The 21,384-nt window shown below is 46.1% G+C and overlaps 1 protein-coding gene across 1 annotated transcript in view; it reads left to right on the forward strand.

The window, feature by feature from the left end:
* Slc41a2 (solute carrier family 41 member 2) overlaps positions 1–21,384 on the forward strand; it is a 70,850-nt gene that overhangs the window by 41,404 nt on the left and 8,062 nt on the right. The window contains exons 8-9 of the mRNA XM_051139758.1: positions 7,638–7,769; positions 9,472–9,620. Coding sequence (XP_050995715.1) covers positions 7,638–7,769; positions 9,472–9,620 — 281 coding nt within the window. The remainder of the gene's footprint in view (positions 1–7,637; positions 7,770–9,471; positions 9,621–21,384) is intronic.

Here is a 21,384-nt window from a genome sequence, read left to right on the forward strand (position 1 = left end):
AGACAATGCTCTTAACCTCTGAGCCCTCTCTCTAGCCCTGGTTTACTTTTTAAATTTAGTATTGTTGTTATTCTGTGTGTGTGTGTGTGTGTATGTGTCTATATGTGTGTGAGTGTGTGCCTGTATGTGCATGTGTGTGTCTCTCTGTGTGTGTGTGTGTGTAGGCAGGAAGAAAGCCTTAGGAGTTGTTAGGAGTTGGTTCTCAATGTTTCACTGTGGGGTCTGGGGATTGAACTCGGGTTATCAGGATTTTACTTTTGTGCACTGAGTCATTTTACCAGTTCTAAGTGATATTTTATTATATTATTATTATTAGTAGTAGTAGTAGTAGTAGTGGCTTTTTTTGAGACAGGGTCTTTCTATGTAGCCTTGGCTGTCCTCAACTGGCTTTGTAGACCAGGTTGGCCTCAAACTCACAGAGATCTGCCTGCCTCTGCCTCCTTGAGCGCTGCATTATGGGCATGCGCCGCCACGCCCAGCTCTTTGTTATTTTTATTTTATTTTTACTCATATGTAAATGGGATAGATTTTACATATGAGTGTAGATGCCTACAGAAGCCCAGAGGTGTCATACTCACTGGAGCCTGACTCACTGTAGGTCCTCTGCAAAGACAGTACAAGCCCTTAACCACAGAGCCATCTCCTGAGGAACTCTGAGCTCCATTTAAAATCATCACGTTTATTGGTTTAGTCTAAGACAGGACCTCGCTATGTAGCTAATCTCAAAATTCTCCTGTCATACTGTTGTACTGATAGGTGTGCACTACCGCACCAGGTCTTTGCTTTTTTGTTTGTTTTGGTTTTGGTTTTGGTTTTTGAGTCAGGGTTTCTCTGTGTAGCCTTGGCTGTCCTGGACTCACTTTGTAGACCAGGCTGGCCTCGAGCTGACCGCGATTTACCTGCCTCTGCCTCCTGAGTGCTGGGATTAAAGGCATGTGCCACCATGCCCAGCTATCAGGTCTTTGCTCTTAGTGAAATTTGTTACTTGCTAAATGACACATAACAATGAAATTGTGAAGCTAAATTTAGTTTAAAATCAAGCCATAGTTTTAGCTTTTAAAAATATAACAAATTATTTTAGTTTTAGTCCAGTAACAGAAACAACAACAAATTATCTTCTCTGCTGCAAAAATGCAAATTCATGCTTTTTGTGGTTGTTTTTCTATTTATATATATTTTTTATGATTAAAATAATTAAATTCTTGTTTCTATAGTAAGTTAGCCTTATTAGAATGTGTTGAATACCAAAATTTCAATAGACGCCAGACATAGTTATTCCACCTGTATTTATTTTTGTATTTTGAGATAGCATCTTTCTCTGTGTGTAGCCCTGGCTGGCCTGAAACTCATGGGAAGCCAACTGCATCTGTCTCCTGAGCACTGAGATTAAAGGTGTGTGCTACCACACGTGACTTTAAACTTGTCATTTTGAATGCTTAGCTTCAGAAGCTGCTAATACGAGCTGTCTTTATTGAAGTCACCTGTTGCTGTTCCCTCCAAGTCAATTCCTAAGTTGTCCAGAAAAGAATTCATCCTCCAGCAACAGCCCATTCACCCTGTCAGAGAAAGCACGGCACTCTCACTGGTCTGGGGCACTGTGATCCATAGTGGGTTCGTGTCTTAGCTGTTTTTCTATTTCTGTGACAAGCACCATGACCAAGGCAACTTATAAAAGAGAGCATTTAACTGGGGGCTTGCTTACAGTTCCAGAGAGTGAGTCTATGGCCATCCTGGCGGGGAGGATGGGGATAGACAGTCAGGCACGGTGATGGAGCAGTGGCTACAAGCAGAGTTTACAAGTTTATGGGTTGATATGACAACCACATGGCAGAGCACTACAGAGAGAGAGAGAGAGACACAGACAGACAGACAGACAGACAGACACAGAGAGATTTTCCCTCGTGGCATGGAATGGCATGGCTTTTAAAAATTCAAAGTTCACCCCCCACTGACTCACCTCCTCCAACAAAAGACCACACCTCCCAACCCTTCCCAAATAGTTCCATCAACTGGAGACCAGACATTCTAACATTGATCCTATGGGGGCCATTCTCAGTCAAACCACCACAGTGACATTCTACAGCAGAGATTTCATCAAAGCTGCTGATGCTTAGCACCTGCTTCAGACATCCTCTTGGAATGCCTTTTACTCTTTGCATCCCAAAGGCCCCTTCTCTAACAGTTACACACTGTCAAGTGGCGCTCTGGCCAGTGACTGATGATGACAGTATTAGTTTGTACAGCAGGCTTAGTCTGTGTAGCTGCTCACTCAGTTATGCAAGAAGAAATCGAAACACTGAGTTCAACAGTGTGGCCCCCATCATTAAATGGAGCATGACTGTTCACTCCCTTTCAGGTGGAGTCCTGATGGATTCACGCTATCATTCCAATTCTAGCACTAGAAACTAAATAGGAAGTTCTCAAAAGATGTGCAAATGGCCAACAGCACCAGTCAGGGATACACAAGTCAAAGCCACAGTGACCCGGGACCCCACTCCAGTAAGACAAAAGAAAAACAGTGGCGAGGCTGTGGGAAGAAAGGAAGCCTTGCATACTGTTGTACAGTCACTAAGGGAAACAGTATAAAGGGTCCTCAATGAGTTAACGTGACGACATGATACCACAATCCCACTGCACCCCCTATGTATTGAAGTGCTGGTCACAATAGCTAAGGGATGGAAACAATTTAAGTGTGTCAGTGGATGAATGGATGAAGAAATCGTGTTCCAAACAGTGGGATACTGCTCAGGGATAAAAGAGAAGGAAGCCTGGTCACCTGTGACAACAGGAATGAAATGCCATTGTTGTGTTGAGTGAAACAAGCGTTCACAGAAGATAAGTCCTGTGGGATGTCAGTCAGATAGCGGGAAAGGTTACTTCCTAGGCTCTGACCATAGAATGGTGTAACCAGAGGCCGGAGAGATGGGCAGCGGGGGTGGGGACTGCACCGTCCATGATAAATACCTAAGAAGATAAGTACATTTAACTTAACCACTGCAGCGTGTAACACGGCATCACACAGTAATCCACTGGCGAGAACAACCTTTATGGTCTTAGTTATTGGCTGAAATGGGTCTGGCCTATACTGGAAGAGCAGCCAGTGCCCTTAACTGCTGAGCCATCTCCAGCCCTGCCCATCACATTCATTACAGAGTTCCAAAGTGCTCTCCATAGAGATGCTAACAAACTTAGCTCTACCACCGAGCTACAGCTGCAAGCCCAGTTTACACACCTGGTAGCCTTGTGTCAGAATGCAGAGCGCCATGTTATTGTTAAGAGTTTACATGCCCAGAATAATAATAATAATAATAATAATAATAATAATAATGATAATAATAATAATAATAATAATAATAGTAATAATAATAGTAATAATAATAATTATTATTATTTTGCTTGTCCTGGTGGGTGTTAAATGCTTGCTTTGCTTCTAATACCTGGTGGACTTGGACCTCTCCTGTTCACTTCTTGCACGTGTGTGAAAGTGTGTGTCTATGTGCGTGTGATGGTGTCCATATGTGTGTGCAGACACCACAGGAGGATGTCACTGTCCACCTTCTCCCCTTGAGATGGGGGTCTCTCCCTGAACCTGGAGCTATGTGGGTGGCCAACAAGCCCCAGTCAACTCCTACCACCAAGTTCCCACAGAACTTGGGTTATAGGCATATGCTAACATTGATGTGGATGCTGGCTTTTGAACTCAGGCCCTCAGGTTTGTGTGGCAAGCCTCTCTTACCCAGTGAGCACTCTCTCTAGTCCACTGGATTAAGTTCTTTGGGGAGCTGCCTGCTGAGTCTTTTGTCCTTTTTCATTTTTCTATTGATAGTTACATGTGTTTGCAGACTTTGTCCACTCTGTGGCTTGTTTTCCTCTCTTTGCCTAAAGTGTTTTCTGGTGAGCAAAAGTTTTACATTTTATAAGTTTTCCTTGTATGTTTTACAATTTTGTTAAAAAAGAATTTTTTCCACATGTATTAGTCAGGATTCTCCAGAGAGTGAGAATTGGAAGGTGTGGGGAGAGGGAGGGAGGGAGGGAAGGAGAGGGAAAGAAAGAGGAAGAGGGGAAGAGAAAGGGGGAAGGGGGTAAGAAAGGAGAGAGAGAGAGAGAGAGAGAGAGGAGGAGGGGGGAAAAGGAGGGGGAAGAGCAGGAGGGGGAGGGGGATAAGGAGGGGAAAGAGGAGGAGGAGGGAGTGGCTACTTGTAGTGACCCTCATTCCCAGCCTCAGAACTGGGTAAGCAGGTGGAGTGTAGCTGTGAGAGGCAGAAGGCTTCAGAACCCTGCTCCAGGAGAAGGGTCCTCTTCCTTCTGTCCAGGTGTCGGACAATTAGATGGACCCCGCTCAGTGAGGGTGGTTCTTCTCCCCCAGCCTCCTGTACTGGTCCTTCTCCGTTTATTCACGTCTTTAATCCCATCAAGGCCATCCGCAACATCAGCCGACTCACCATCCCTCTACAGTTTAGCAGTTCCACTTTCTGGATTATAGTTTTAATTCACCTGGAATTGGGTTTTGTGTTTAGGATGAGTCAGGACCAGATTTCACTGTTGGTTTACATGTCAATAACTGGCCTCACATGGGAGAAGCCATTTGCAGGGCCCCGTCCTGTCCCAGCTTGTGTGTGTATCAGGTTAGAGTATTTTGCTTTGCTAAGAGCTTTTCATCATGACTGTTGAGTTGTATCAGGTTTCCCCCACATTTTCTTACAATCATGTTACTTTCTCCCTCCATTTACTTGCTAATGAATTATGTTAATTTACTTCCAGAAGTTAAATTGGTCTTTCATTCCTTGGATAAGCCCAATTTGATTGTGATGTGCTACACACTGAATATTTTGCTGGATATGATTCGCTAATAATTTACCATGGAAATTCTTTCATGATACTCCTATAATGTCTTTTTGGTGTCTGTTCACTGGCGTGGTGGTGAATTCTGTTTAATTCTCTGTTTTTTAATATTGGGCTGCTTTGTATTTTTTAATGTATAGTTATGTGGATTGGGACGGGGCAATTTGTTCATTGATCCTTTGGAGCCGGAGCTATAAAAGGTTGCGAGCCACCTGTGTGGGTCCCTGCAAGAGCAGTGTGTGCTCTGAAAGCCACACCTCTCTGGCTTATTTGCTTGTTTATTTCTGCATGTGAGGCTGGCACAGAACTCACTGTGTATCCCAGGCTGGCTTCACACTCCTCCTGTCAGTGCCCTGGTTGCCTCATGTGCTCAGTTACAAGCCGCTGGGTGCTGGAATGTGAGTTTAAAGACTCAGCTTCCTGTTTATTTCTTTGTTGTGTTTTCTCTTTTGTTGACTTGTAATCTTCTGCTGCTTCTTCCTTCTTCCCTCTCTCTTCTGCACAACTTTTTGAAGTTTTCAGGATGTGAGCCTGACATCGTCAATGTGACTTTTCCTGTTTATAATAGAAGAAATGCCCCGGATTTCAAAGGGCTGCTCTGTGCGCCTCACGTGGACTTCAGGGTGTTATGTTTTTATTAAGTTGACTACCTTTTCCACAGTCTCTGCAATCTCTCCTTTGATCTGGGGGTTATTTACAAGCATACTGTTTACTTTTAAAAAATATTTGGGTAGGGGAGTCTCAGGTGTCCGTTTTCCTGGTGTGCTCAGAGAGCACCCCCCACCTTTTTTTTTTTTTTTTTTTTGGTCTTTTGAGACTAGGTTTCTCTGTGTAACAGCTCTGGCTATCCTGGAACTCACTCTGTAGACCAGGCTGGCCTCGAACTCACAGAGATCTGTCTGCCTCTGCCTCCCGAGTTCTGGGATTAAAGGCTCAGAGAGCACCCTTTACCTGTTTTGATCATTTCATACTCAACACTTGTCCTGTGCCTGCAGTTTGTGTTTGTGAGCAGCCCATGGGCACATTGCACAGTGTGTCTGGTGGCCTTGTGTGTCGATGTTTTTAAGTAATATTCTCAGTTGTAACACTTTCCCCTGGATATTGGTGCTGCTCCTTCAATGGTCTGTAGCATTGTGTGTATCTGGTACATTTTTTTTTTCATATTTTAGCTCATCTCTGCCTCATCTTTTATTGTGTGTTATACACTTTCCGCGCTGCATTCTTTAATGCCTCAAACATAGTTATTTTTAAATCATTGTCAAATAATTTTACTACCCGGATCCGGGCATGGTAGCCTATCCCTGTAATCCCAGCACTTGGGAGGTGGATCAGGAACTCAAGGCCATAAAAGCTCAAGGCCAGCCTGAACCCCAAGAGACCCTGTCTCAAATCCCAAATGATAATGACAATGGCTTTGCTGACCCCTTAACTCCCACAATGGACTGCTTTCTTTGTTGCTCTTTACTCCTATCTTGTGAAGTTTTATTAAGTGGTTGACACTGTATATGAAAGGCCACTGGAGACAGAGACACAAACATCATCTGTGCCTAGAAATGAGCAGTCCTTTCTTTATCTTAGTGTAGCAGTCAGGGCAGCCCGGGACTGTGGTTCCTTCAGAATCCTTCACTTTTCTTCATAGTTGGGGAGGGGCTGCTCCTGCTGCCCTGGTCCTGGCCTGGCTGAGTGAGTGTGGGGGTGTGTGAAGTGATTGTTCATGTTGCTCCTGTGGCGGCCTGCTGATGCTCTCCGTTCCTACATGGCCCGGGCTAGGGCTCTCTTACCTTACCTCACCCCAGCAACCCCTGCACCTGGTCCTGAGGAGATGGTGTTAGTGCGTCTCTCTCCCCTCTATTGGCAGTCAAACCTCCAGGCTGGTCATGAGCCGGGAAGGCCTCTTCTAGCCTTCAGCTCTCGTTCTTTCCTTCCTTCTGTGGCACCCGCTCTGCCTGGGACCACGCAGAATGAGGGGTGCTTCCTCCACCTTCCAGGTGGCTTGGCTTTATGTGACAGGATTTGTGGGGCTTCTGATCTGGAAGCAGTTAAGATGGTACCCTGTGGGCTTGGCTCCTGAGTCTTCCACCTGCCCTCGGTCTGTCTCAGAAAACTTTTGAAAACCTTCAGAAGGTCACTAGCTAGTGCATATGGAGTCCCTGAGTCTGGGGCGTCAGCGTCTCTAGTGGCCCACGCGCAGCGTGTAAGGATTTGGAATCTGTACTTGCTCCCTTCCTACTCACCTTGGAGGCTGCTGTCTTCCTCACTGACTCTGCGAGAGTGGAGAAAGGATTCGAGAGTCCTTCCTCTCTTTGGAATTCATGTCATACCTCAGCATTAACTCCTCTGCCCCCAGGTCGTGCAGAGGCTGTTTCTGGGTTGAAAATGGGACTTTCCTGAGTAATTCATCTTATTTTAGTAAGATGAGGAAGTATTGAACCTGTCAATTTGAATAAATCAAGCTTATTTTTTCTCTCATTAATATGACAGACACAAATATCTTGTTACTTAGTTTTGGGAACCGATTACAAGAATGATATTTTCTTTTTTGCTTTTTGTTTAATTATGTATTCTGCTCTACTTTCACATCAGACAGCTAATCAGACTTGAAAATAATGCTTTTTTTATCATAACAATTTAATGGGCTATCTATCTCAACATTAAAGAAACCAACATTTCAGGAAAAGGTTTGTTTCGTTGGCCTACAGTGTGGCAGGAGAGGGCTTGCTTTGGTGGGATCGATGAAGGGGGAAGTTGCTTAAATGAAAGTGTGACCTGCTTATTTATTTTCCCCAACGGTTCAGGTATCGGTGGCAATTTGGTGGCCATTCAAGCCAGCAGGATTTCTACCTACCTCCATTTGCACAGCATTCCTGGAGAACTGCCTGAGGAGCCCAAAGGTTGTTCCTACCCCTTTAGGACGTTTTTTGGTTCAGGTAAGTGTGGGTGGGTGGGGGAGAGAGGGGTGGGTGTATTTTGTCAGGAACTGCTGCCCACTGACAGGGAAACTTTGTGGAATCTATATTTCGTTTTGAATCTATATTGTGCTGAGCTAAGCTCAGGGAACAAAGGCCTTCCATGTTCCTGCATGCAGTTGCAGAGCGTCCTTGTGACATTTGCACTTTATATTCCTGTGTCTGGGATATCTTGCTGGTTAAGAAAGAGAAACCCTAGCTGGGCGTGGTGGCACACGCCTATAATCCCAGCACCAGGGAGTCAGAGGCAGGTGGAACGCTGTGAGTGCAAAACCAGCCTAGTCTACTCCAGGACAGCCAAGGCTAACAGAGAGACCCTGTCTCAAAGAACCAAAAACAAAAACAAAGAAAGAAAGAAAGAAAGAAAGAAAGAAAGAAAGAAAGAAAGAGGACCCCTATGTACAAACACAGAAAGCACCCATGGTTTAGGGACAGATGGGCTCCACCCCCCCCCCCGTATTACTCCTTTTGACTCTTGAAAATGTGGGTAATTTGCTCTGAAACAGGACATTAGGGGACAACCCAGTGACAGGGAACAATATTATATGACTACAGTTACATTATTAAGCATTATTTTTTGTGCTTGGGTGTTTGCCTCCAAGTGTGTCTGTGCACCATGTGCATGCCTGGTGCTTCAGAGGCTGGAAGAGGGCATCCGATCTCCTGCAACAAGCGTGGTAGAAGGTTGTGAGCCAACCAGGCATGGTGGCCCACGTCTGTAAGCTAAGCACTCAGGGAGACAGAGGCAGGCGGATCTCTGCGAGTTCGAGGTCAGCTTGCTCTACAAAAGGAATCCAGGACAGCCAGGCTACATAGAGAAACCCTGCCTTGAAAAACCAGAGAGAGAGAGAGAGAGAGAGAGAGAAGAGAGAGTTATGAGCCACCACATGGGTCCTGGGAATGGAACCCTGGTCCTTTGGAAGAGCAGTCAGTGCTCTTAACCACTGAGCGTCTCCAGCCCTCATTGTAATATCAGTAATGGGACAATAAAAGAAGACATAAAAATCAACATTCCAACTTTTGCATTTTCCTTCTTTTTTTTTTTTTTTTTAATGACCGATACTAATGCTCTCTAAAACAAGTTTTTAGAGCTTGGCTCAATGGCACATGTTCTCAGAGGCAGATACAGGTAGGTTGCTGTGAGTTCGATGCCAGCCTGGTCTACAGAGTGAGTCCAGGACAGCCAAGGCTACACAGAGAAACCCTGTCTGGAAAAACCAAAAAGGAATGAATGAATGAATGAATGAATGAATGAATGAATGAAGTTTTAAATCAACCATCTTTTATTTGATTTTATAATTATGCCTAGTAGGAGAATTTCCAAGAGTTAAGTGAGTCGTAAATAACTGAGATTTATCTTTGGCAGTTGAATTGATGGCTGCTGCGAGCTGTGGGATTGAGAAAGAAAACTTCACTTTGTCATTTCGTTTTTCTGGGACAGGGTCCCAGCCTTGGCTGGTCTTGAACTTGAGGTGCTCCTGCCTCAGCTTCCACAGTGCTACCATGCCCAGTGTATACGGTCACTTTATTTCCCAGGCATACGAGGTCTTGAACCTTGCGACTGCTAGGCCAGCAAGCAGCCTTCCGCTGAGCTGCACCCCCAGGCGCGGCCTTCGAGCGAGCGCGGTTCCTAACGCACGCGCGTCTGCATCTCACCTTACAGGAGCGAACAATAAGTCGGCCCAGGTTCTCCTGCTCTTGGTGGTTCCGGGCCACTTGATCTTCCTCTACACAATCCACCTGATGAAGAGCGGCCACACCTCCCTGACGGTCGTCTTTGTTGTTGTGTACCTAATTGCTGCTGTGCTACAGGTGAGAGGGGGCAGCCTCTTAAACGTCTCCCCAGCACACCACAGAGTTACCATCCCGGAAGTCGGCTGAGGCCTTTGCGTTGACTGCGTCTAAAAGCCAGTAGGAAGCCGGGCCATTCCTGATACAGCCTGGTGTGTACAGCCTTGAATGTCGGTGCTGTCCTCCCTCCTTGTTAGAGGCAGTGTCTTGTTGGCCGCTGCCTGCTGTGTTTCAGACTGGCTCTCTGGTGAGCCTCCAGGGACTACCTGGTCTCTGCCTCTGGCTGCAGTGGCACTAGGATCCAGATGTGCCCTCCTCTGCACCGGGCTTCCTGTGTGTCCTGAAGGTGCAAACCCAGGTCCTCACACTGGCAGGACCCACACTTCACCCACTGAGCTGTCTCTCGCACACTCTCCACACGTGATGTTTGTTTTATTTTCCTAGCAGCTTTAAGAGCTGTGCTTTTAGCCGGGCATGGTGGCACACACCTTTAATCCCAGCACTTGGGAGGCAGAGGCAGGTGGATTGCTGTGAGTTCAAAGCCAGCCTGGTCTACAAAGCGAGTCCAGGACAGCCAAAGCTACACAGAGAGACCCTGTCTCGAAAAACAAACAAACAAAACAAACAAATAAACAAAAAGAGCTGTAATTTTTACTTCTGTTTTTCTCATTGGCATGTTTTTAGTTTTTAAATTATATACTGATAGTCTCTGGCATAGGTATATTTTCTCTATTCCATTTGACTCGGTTCAAAAGCTCATATTTTTTTTAATTCTGGGGAAAACGTCTTTAAATAACTATTTTTTGATGAAATTTCTTTTCTCTTTTCTTTTTTTCTTGATATACAACCCAAGCTGGCCTCAAACTCAAATGTAACCTAGACTGGCCTCAAGCTAGCGATCCGCTGGCGTTTGCCTGTGAGTAGTGGGTCGCATCACCATGTCTGGCTCTTCATGGAGTCTTGCATGGCTACTCAACTAGACTTGCATCAAGTGTACTTTTAAACATTCTCTGTTTCATTATGTTTGCTTTTTAGATTTCTATTGTCTCTGTGTTATGTAGAGGCTTTTAATTTTTAAATTTTAGAAGTTTTCTTTTATGTAAGCAAACCCTTGCCCAAACCCTTGCCCATGCTTCCTGTAAACAACTCTAATGAAACTCATTAGTTTTCTCTCTCTCTCTCTCTCTCTCTCTCTCTCTCACACACACACACACACACACACACACACACTCACACTCAAGATAAAAGTAGAAGGGGTCCTGGTTTGGGACAGGAAGGCATTTGGAGAGGGTAGCAAGTGGAATGTCTGTGTGAATATCAGAATACATTGTCTGTATATGAAAACCTGTAACCCATTATTGTGTATAATTAATACATGCCAAAAAAAAAAATTTCAAAGTGGGCCGCTATAAGTGTACACATTTTGAGAATTAAATAGTACCAAAAGGTTCTCCATCCCTACCTCTATGTCTTAGAGACTTCACTTTGAAAGATTTTTAGCTATTTTTTTCTGCCACTCTTCGTAAGTTTTAAAGTAAACTTCAAGCTTATGATTGATCCCCTTTTGACTTGGGTTGGAAAAAAAACCCAAGGGCTTTAGGGCTGTTCCATTGTTTTTATTGTAAGGCAGATGATTTGCTCTGGCTGTATTTCTTTGTGTATTGTTTTCATTGGCATTAATAATTCTTTTTTTATTTTAACTTGGGTCTCTTCCCATAAACCCAACCTCAGTGTTTCCAGCTGTCTCAACTTCTCCTCTCTGACTTCTGGTTTAACTTCATAGACGTGGTGTCCCATACAGTGAGGTAGTAAACTAATGTCCGGGGTGGTGTCTGCATTGGCTTCCAGGGGGCTTGCCCTGGAGGAGTGAGGCCAAGGAAGGCTGCTAGAGAGGTTCCGGTTAGAGGCCACACGGACAAAGCTGCAGTGAACCGAGCTGGCCTTGGAGGGTCTGCTGTGTGCAAGCAACTGCCTCCACACGCCAGTGCACTGCGTTCTCAGTGTTACGGAGATTTGTTCTTTGATATGAGGCAGTGATTTTCAAAGGGCAGAACAATCCAGAGTACGTAGAAAGAAAAAGTAAAACGCCTGCCTGCCTGATGTGCTTAAAGTATGTTTTATTGCCTTTATGATTACTTAATAAACATATTAGCATAATATTTGATAAATATGTTCAGATATTTTCTATGAGAGCAGCATAATGTGGGATCCTAGATCGCTGAATTAATACACAGAGTGAGGAAACACAGAACTGTGCCAGAAAAGGAAAATCGTATACATAATTTGAGGGTGGAGTGGGTGAGATGAGGTCATAAGGCAGATCATCTGATGAGGGAAGACCTTCAGTGCCAAGTAAGGGAGGCTGGAGCAGATTCTCAAAATAACAGAATCCTTACAGCTAAATCAGGACTTTTAAAAGCATCTCCATTAAAAAACAAAACAAAACAAAACAAAAACAAAGCATCTCCATGATGCTCTCTAGTCTTCTGATTTTATTAAGCTACTATTAACTTTTTACTTATTCATTTGATTTTTGTTTGTTTGTTTGTTTGTTTTAAAGATTTATTTGTTGTATTTATTGTATATATTGTATATGAGTGCTTTATCTGCAGAAGAGGGTATCAGATAACATTATAGATGGTTGTGAGCCACCATGTGGTTGCTGGGAATTGAACTCAGGACTCCTGGAAGAGCAGGCGGTGTCCTTAACCACTGAGCCATTTTTCCAGCCCCTATTTGTTTGTTTTTTGTTTTGTTTTTTTGAGACAGGGTTTCTCTGTGTAGCCTTGACTGTCCTGGACTCACTTTGTAGACCAGGCTGGCCTTGAACTCACAGCAATCCACCTACCTCTGCCTCCCAAGTGCTGGGATTAAAGACCTGTGCCACCACACCTGATTTGATGGAAGGGTGGCTTTTATGTCCCCAGAGCAGTGAATTCAAGCACCGTCGAAGGACTTATGGTCTGGTGCTTCGTGAACACACAAGTGCCCTGTAGTATAAATGCTGGTTGTGTGAGGTGTTTCCAGGAACGATAGAAAAAGCAGCCGCTTGCCTGGGGCTGTTGGTAGACAACGGCATTTATTCCTAATGCTTTTATACCTATGAACTCATATTGCCCAAGAGACGGTCATTCATTGTCATGTGGTGTGTGTGTGTGTGTGTGTGTTAGGTAACTGTAGAGGCCTGAGGCTCCCCCCTGGAGCTGTAGTTGCAGGCAGTTGTGAGCTCTTTGATGTAGATGTAGAGGTTTGAACTCACGGCCTTCTGGAAAAGAAATACATTCCCTTAGCCTCCAGCCCCAGATTTCACTCTTAGAGTATATTTACGTGCCCTCCCCACCCCCTTTTCTGAGACAGGGTCTCTCTATTAAGTAGCGCTGGCTATCCGGGAACGTGCTGTGTAGACCAAGATGGCCTCAGATTCACCTGCCTCTGCCTCTGCCTCTGCCTCCTGAGTGCTGGAATTAAAGGGTGTGCCACCAGATGTAACCCTAAATGCTTCCCAGCGAAGGCTACAAAACTGGAGTTGATTGTGTCTCAAAGGTCCCTTCTGCAAAGTAGAAAGGGTAGTGGCAGTCACTTTGTTCTGAAGAGTGAGCTTCCGGTGCAGTTTTGCTGTGTGGTGGGCACTGCACAAGACTCAGCTTGCCATCACTGGTATTAAGTAGAGGATGTCCTTTTAAAAAAATAAATATGTGGTGGCACACGCCTTTAATTCTAGCACTCGGGAGGCAGAGGCAGGTGGATCTCTGTGAGTTCGAGGCCAGCCTGGTCTACAAAGTGAATCCAGGACAGCAAAGGCTACACAGAGAAACCTTGCCTCGTCTTGTGGGCCATCAGGGCTACATAGAGAAGCCTTGTCTCATAAAGCAAACAGACGTCAAAGGATGATGAGGCAGTTACTCGGTACCGGAGCTAAAATGTCAGCTTTTACCACCTGGTGACCAGGCTGACAGCAATATCTGACAGGCACTCATGAGCCTCAAGTGGCTGGGTGCCATCAACGCAAGTTTGACGATTGGGGGTGTCGTTGTGTTGTCTAGTTGTCCCTCGCTGTGTGATCCTTTGAAAGAATTAATTAGTTCCCAGCCTGCTACTTTAGAAACCAGGGCTTTCATTGGTTGGTAGTTTGCAGAGCATGCTCAGTGAGGCCAATTGTTTGATGAGAGGCGTTTAAAGCAGTTTGGGGGCAAGCAGCCCGGTTCGGTCCTCTCTTCGGAGTGTGGGGACCGTTTTAGCCTCCCTTCCTGCCTTCGGTGCTCAGCACTGAGAGCCCTGCACACCTTCCTACCCCACCCTCGTTGCTTCTCCGGTCTGTGGAAAGCCGGGCGTGGTGGTGCATGCCTTTAATCCCAGCACTCGGGAGGCAGAGGCAGGTGGATCACTGTGAGTTGGAGGCCAGCCTTATCTACAAATCGAGTCCAGGACAGCCAAGATAATATAGAGAAACTTTGTATCGAAACCCCTCCCACCCCCCAACCCCGGAAAAAAAAAATCAAAACAAAAAACTAAAGTGTCAGTTAACACAGCTTTTCTCTTGTGTTTTCTTTCTGCTGGGGCAGTGTCCAGACAACAGCATTTGAGACTGTGAACAGTAAATACTGAATGGCTATGAGACAGAAACATAATCAGATATATTTCTGAGAAGACTCCTCTAGTAGGTCTCTGTGGCTCCAGAGTGCTTCCCTGTGGTTTAGTTCTTTCCCCTGTAATATTAATTCCAGTTCAGCCTGAAGTGTAAGCAATGCTTTTAGCTGGCCAAAGACATTTTATTATCTTTATTTTATTTTTATATTGATATTTTGCCTGCATGTGTGTCTGTGTGAGGGTTGGATCCTCTGGGACTGGAGTTAGAGATGATTGTGAGCTGCCATGTGTGTCCAAGGAATTGAACCTGGGTCCTCTGGAAGAGCAGTCAGTGTTCTGAAGTGCTGGACAGTCTCCCCAGCCCCCATGTTAGTGTCTTTAATTATCATTAATTAGCTGTAATTACTTGGATTATGGAAATTGAGTCATGGCCTCAGGGCCTGCTGTTTTATTTACTATGTTTACAAAAGTAAGGGGCCACTTTTTTTTTTTTTTTATGTTGTTGACAACTTAAAACTGTTCAGCTCTTCCTTGAGCCTTGATGCCTTCATGTCTCAGCACCAGCAGCCATTGCCCAGTGAGGCAGGTCTGTTAGGGTGCTGGGAGATCATAGCCTCTGTTGGCCCACTAACTCCACAGAAACGTTACCCCAATTCCTGGTTGGCGTTGAAGAACTTGATTCTGAGGCAGAGGCCAGAGCCAGGAATTATTCAGGATACGGGGCATGTAAAGATGCGAGGACAAAGGAAGGTTACGTAGAACTTTGCTTCGGTGGTCTTGGCTGAGACTGTCTGCTTTGTGCAGTCACACACAATCTTCAGATAACAGGCCCTTCCCTATTGTGACCATCTGTAGGTTAGGGCTTCCCAGCGCTGCTGAGACCCCTGACATACCCCCAATAGAGTGGGGGGTACAGCCAGTGGATAGAGTGGGAGATGCAGCCAGTGGATAGAGAGTGGGGGATGCAGCCAGTGGATAGAGTGGGGGTGCAGCCAGTGGATAGAGAGTGGGGGGTACAGCCAGTGGATAGAGAGTGAGGAGTGCAGCCAGTGGATAGAGAGTGGGGGGTGCAGCCAGTGGATAGAGTGAGGAGTGCAGCCAGTGGATAGAGTGGGGAGTGCAGCCAGTGGATGGAGTTGGGGGATGCAGCCAGTGGATAGAGTGGGGGTGCAGCCAGTGGATAGAGTGGGGGTGCAGCCAGTGGATAGAGTGGGGGTGCAGCCAGTGGATAGAGTGGGGAGTGCAGCCAGTGGATAGAGTTGGGGGTACAGCCAGTGGGGGGTGCAGCCAGTGGATAGAGTGGGGGGTGCAGCCAGTGGATAGAGTGGGGGTGCAGCCAGTGGATAGAGTGGGGGTGCAGCCAGTGGATAGAGAGTGGGGGGTGCAGCCAGTGGATAGAGTGAGGAGTGCAGCCAGTGGATAGAGTGAGGAGTGCAGCCAGTGGATAGCGTGGGGGTGCAGCCAGTGGATAGAGAGTGGGGGGTACAGCCAGTGGATAGAGAGTGAGGAGTGCAGCCAGTGGATAGAGAGTGGGGGGTGCAGCCAGTGGATAGAGAGTGGGAGATGCAGCCAGTGGATAGAGAGTGGGGAGTGCAGCCAGTGGATGGAGTTGGGGGTGCAGCCAGTGGATAGAGTGGGGGTGCAGCCAGTGGATAGAGTGGGGGTGCAGCCAGTGGATAGAGTGGGGAGTGCAGCCAGTGGATAGAGTGGGGGGTGCAGCCAGTGGATAGAGTGGGGGATGCAGCCAGTGGATAGAGTTGGGGGTGCAGCCAGTAGATAGAGTGGGGGTGCAGCCAGTGGATAGAGAGTGGGGGGTGCAGCCAGTGGATAGAGAGTGGGGGTGCAGCCAGTGGATAGAGTGGGGAGTGCAGCCAGTGGATAGAGTTGGGGGTACAGCCAGTGGATAGAGTGGGGGGTGCAGCCAGTGGATAGAGAGTGAGGAGTGCAGCCAGTGGATAGAGTGGGGGTGCAGCCAGTGGATAGAGAGTGGGGGTGCAGCCAGTTTAGGCTCTTACAGGGATTATGCTTTATTCATTATTGCAAGCTCAGCCAGTACATACTTGTGAAATGAATATTTAGCAATGGAGATTCTAATTTTACGGAAAGCCACGTCTTACTGCCAGAATTCTCCAGGCATCTTATTACTGTGTCATACGTAATCACATTTGTTAAAGGTACGTTGAGTGAATTTAGTATTCGTAAGAGGTGAAACATTTGACAAGGTTCTTTGTGCGGAGCAGTAGTGCGGCAGCTGAAGACGTGGCGAATACACATGAAATACATGAAGACTTTCCTGAAGTTAGAACCACAAATCACATGTGTTGAATGATTATTAATATTTAATATTGATTTATAATTTTAGTGTAAATCAGCAGTTACTCCTTAACAAACTTTATACCTAAATAACCACACAGAGAGCCTGGGATATATTTAATTAGCCTATAGCACAATGCTGTGCAATAATTACTCCATCCTAAACCTCCAAGCTAGTATAGCTTCCTCCCATTCAGATTTCCCACATTATACTTGCTTTTTACTCATCTCCCGGGTCCAGCTCATTCCTCTGGTGTTTCTCAGTCCTCTCCGTGGATCCCTCCTGTCCTTTTTCCTCTCTCTCCTCCTCTCACTGGACCAGGATGTCCCACCCTATTTGCTGTTCTTGCTCAGCATTGGCTAGTTGGCTTTTATTGGCAATACAGAGAACAAGTGGTGAGGTGTTTACACAAACTTAAGGCAGGAGATACTTAGAATAAACATCACAATGCAGTGTCAGGATTGAAACCAGGTAGTGGGGTAGAGAAATCGGCATTTGAATGAACTATGGTAAACTGTGCACAGTCCATAAGAACATTATGTCAACACACATGCTCTCCAAGGACAGATAAAACTTTCCATGGTGACTAAGGCATCCTAGCAATGTAGATGTTTTAACATCTTAGCCTTGTGAATAGAGCTCACATACGTAGGTGTGTCCTTATGCACCTACTCTTCCGAGCCTTTGAATGTTCACCTTGATTTTAGTTTCAAAAGGAACTCATTGTTCCTTCTCACCAGACTCGCCGGGTAGCTCACAGTCCGCTAGCATGGACGCGCGCTTCACGTTCAGTCTAAGTCACATGTCGACACACCTGCCACCATCACTCCCGCCAAAGCCACCTGGTCCCCCTGGCATTCTGCACCAGCAGCCTTTAGACCTGCAGACCCCCATGGCGGCACGTGTCTGAGCCGCCTGGAGATGCAAGCCATTGACATCGGGCTTTCACACCTGCTGCCCCCCCCCCCCCCCCCCCCGCCTGAGCAGCATTTCCAGGATGCTAAATAGATTAATTAATGTCTTTTCCTCTGGTCCAGTAAACTAGCGTCTGCTTTTCTCCAGATGCTCGAGGCCCTTCCAATGAACACAAAGACCTGTTTTCTCAGTTTCAGGTTTCTCCGTTTATTCTCCATTCCTTCCCTTTTTGCCCTCCTCCACGCTACTGAGAAACCAGTTTTCTTTTCAGCTCTCCCCCTTCTGACAAAGAAGTTCCTAGTTGCATTGTGTTTGGGATAGAGCTCACCCCTGCGGCGCAGGCTGGGTTTGAATTTGCATTCCTCTATTCTCAACTACCCTGGATGGCTATGACTGTATTTTTTGTTATTACCCATGATCCTCCTTTTCTTCTTTTGACACTGCATTGCATAGCCCTCCTGGCTGTGTGTCTCATGCTGCATGCCTTGTATATTTGGATCTCTCACCTTCGTGTGTTCTGAATGGGAGTCACACTGACTACATTCTTGTGGCTTTTCCCGCTTGTTTCTGAGAGTCATGTGTAGCCATTGCTCATCTATTTCACTGTTATGTGATGTCCTTGTGTGAATATTACATAACTTATTCATTCTTTTGAAATTTTCTCATTTTTTATTTCATGTGTATGAAATTTTTTTGCCTGCATGTATTTTTCCCGTGTACATGCAATGCCCTCAAGGGCCAGAAGAGGGCATCAGATACCCTTAGACTGGATTTACAGCCAGTTGTGAGCTGCCAAGTGGGTGCTAGGACTCGAACACGGGTCCGCTGGAAGAGCATTAAGTGCTCTTAACTGCTAAGCCATCCCTTCCACCCCTATTTACTCTCTCTCTCTCATTTTTCCCCCCTGAGCCATTAGCTGGTTTCTAGCTCGTGACCATTGAATATGAGGTATGTTACCGTGGGGCTTCTGGAGCTTTATGTACTTTTGTGTCATGGACTCTCTGGGGGTTCTAAAAAATATTATGGGTTAGTTTTCAAAATAAGTCTTTTCTCTTGGTGCTTGGGATTTGAATTCTAGGCCTCAAGTGCAAGAAGCCATGCTGTTCCATTGAGTTTTGCCCTTAGCCTCCCAAATCAAGTTTTATTTTTTTTTTTATTTTTTTTTTTTTATTTTATTTTTTTTTTTTGGTTTTTTGAGACAGGGTTTCTCTGTGTAGCCTTGGCCATCCTGGACTCACTTTGTAGACCAGGCTGGCCTCGAACTCACAGTGATCCACCTGCCTCTGCCTCCCGAGTGCTGGGATTAAAGGCGTGCGCCACCACGCCCGGCTCCCAAATCAAGTTTTAAATGTGCACGGTGAATTGTAATCATATGATAGAAAATGACATCTTTTTCTCTCTCTGAAATACATGCATGTTTAAGAAGCATTTCGTATTGCCTAATGTCATGATTTTTCAGAGTATAAACATAATACAAAAAAGAAAAGGTGCTAAGAACTATATATGTTGACCATTGGAAGCTCTTGTGCAGGATTTTTTTTTTTTTTTTTTTTAGATATGGTTTCAGGTAGCCAAGCTTTCCCTATATAGCTGATGATGACCTTGAACTCCTGAGCCTCCAGCTTCTACCTCAAAAGTGTGGGGGTTGGGGAGATTGCAGGCATGCACACCCAAGCCTGGCTTGAAGGCTGTTATTACACTCAGGACTTTGAGCACTCCCCTGTTGAAAGTAAACAAACAGTCAGGAGTGAAATAGTGTTTTCCTAGGCTATTTAACTTAGGAAAATGTCTGTGTAGTCTGCGAACAAAGGCCAGATGTGTTTAAAGTGCTAAATGCGAGTGCGCCTGGCTTGCTCGTTGACTTTTGTCCTTTGCTCTCATGCTCTTTACATGCACGATGCACGGGTGACCTGTTCGTAGCTGTTGTCTGACGCTCACCCTGGTGAGGGGTGTGATGGGAAGGAAAGCGTTCTCACATCTTAGCAGATGGGAGGAGAGAGAGTCAGTGTGGAGGGAAGGGAGCTAGCTACCCCTGCTTTTCAGGTTGTGGCCCAAAGGACGTGTCAGATCAGCCGCTGCCAGGTCTTGAACTTGGTGACAGGAGGAGGAACGCTCCTGCCCCAGTCTCCACAGCACTGAACTTCCATGGGAGAAGCAAACGCTTCCTCCCCATATGCCTCCAAAGTCTTGCGCGAGCGCAGCTGGTCACAGTCTAAAATGTCTGTCGCCTGCTGCTCGGGGAGGCGAAGAAGCATCATTCGCAGGCTTTTCCCTCCTTAGAAGATAAGGACTACAGCAGGGTCAGGAATGGCTGCAGAGTACCAGAAATCACCATCCACCCCAGCTTGTGTTTTTGTTTTGTTTTGTTTTTCGAGACAAGGTTTCTCTGTGTAGCCTTGGCTGTCTTAGACTCACTTTGTAGACCAGGCTGGCCTCAAACTCATGGCGATCCACCTGCCTCTGCCTCCTGAGTGCTGGGATTAAAGGTGTGTGCCACCACGCCCGGCTCCCAGCTTGTATTTTAAAAAATTACATTTAGTTACATATTTGTGGTGTGTGTGTGTGTGTGTGTGTGTCCTACCATGCAGGTAGGTCATCGAGCATGAACTCAGTATGAAAGGCCCATTGCATCATGTGTGCCACGATGCATGTTTGGGGGTCAGAAGGTCCTCGCCTTCCACTCTGTTTGCCATTGCACATGCCAGACTAGTGCTCCCGGTACTGCCCCAGCCCTGTGTCCCATCCCACTGTAGAGCAATGGGGTTGTAGATTGGCTTTCTGTGGTTCGAGGGATTTGAACTCGGATCCTCACCCTTGCGTGGCAAGCGCTTTAACCACTGAGTCATCTCTCCAGACCTTCAGAAAAGATTTGTATTTGCTTTCTCCAATAATCTTAGGGTCCTACCAACCTGATATTCAGCCCCAGGCTATCCGAGGCCATGTGAGTCATCTGATGCTGCATTCAGGTCTACAGAGCTAGTTCTAGGACAGCCAAGGCGACACAAAGAGACCCTGTCTCAAAAAACAAAAACAAAACGTTTCCCAAAATTTGCCTAGCATTTGAAGTATTCTCGATGGATGAATTGTTTGCAATGCCACTAAAACGTCAAGTTTCATCTAGCTTGTTTGAGAGGGAGGGTCTGTTTAAGGCTTGGGTCTGGTTATGCTGTGTGTTAATTTACAGGTAGAACTCCCTCCAACCCTGCAAAGCCTCAGTCTCTGTTCAGCAGAGCTGGCGTGGGATGGGGAAAAACAGTGTAGGCTTTGGAGTTCCACAGTCTGAGCTGGGCTTTATTCTCAGTGGCTGTCGTACTCCACAAGTCACATAAGCTGTCTCCACCCAGGTCTCCCCTCTGGAGATAACAGTGCCCACACAGTCCTCAAGGAGCGAATAGCGTTCCATATTAGCGCTGCTCATCTGCAAAAACCCTCAGGGAGACAATTCCGACCAGACAGACATTTTATCTGCATATGAGAAGCAGACTTGGGTTCTTGCTGCATGATAATCCTGAATTACTCCCAGCCATCTGAATCCTAGATTTCAGTGGGTGGTTTCCAGCCTGGCGACGGGAGGCTGTTTTTTAAGAGGGCGTGAAGTCAACCTCTCCGAAGCACAAGGGTAGGAAGATCTGTCCTCGTTTCTGTTTCCGAGGTTTATTTGTGTCATAGTCCTAAGCATTCCTCCCCCCAGAGCAACCATTTTCCGTCACACCATGTGCAGGGCTGCTGCTGGCGAGCACAGCACAGCCGGAATGTCCGTGCATGCAACTGCTGACCTGAGCTCAGAGGAGGAGCTGGCCTAGAAAGTCAGGAGCGCCCAAAGCAAATAGATATTCTTGTGCTCGCGTATTTATTTAAATTCTAGGCAATACATTTATAACTTGCATAATTAGCCAGGGCTACAAAGTTGCCTTTTCAGAAGGCATATTTACCCAGAGAAGTTATGCATATTTCATAGCGAACAGGCAA

This window comes from Acomys russatus, chromosome 31 (genome assembly GCF_903995435.1).
Source record: "Acomys russatus chromosome 31, mAcoRus1.1, whole genome shotgun sequence".
NCBI lineage: Eukaryota > Metazoa > Chordata > Mammalia > Rodentia > Muridae > Acomys > Acomys russatus.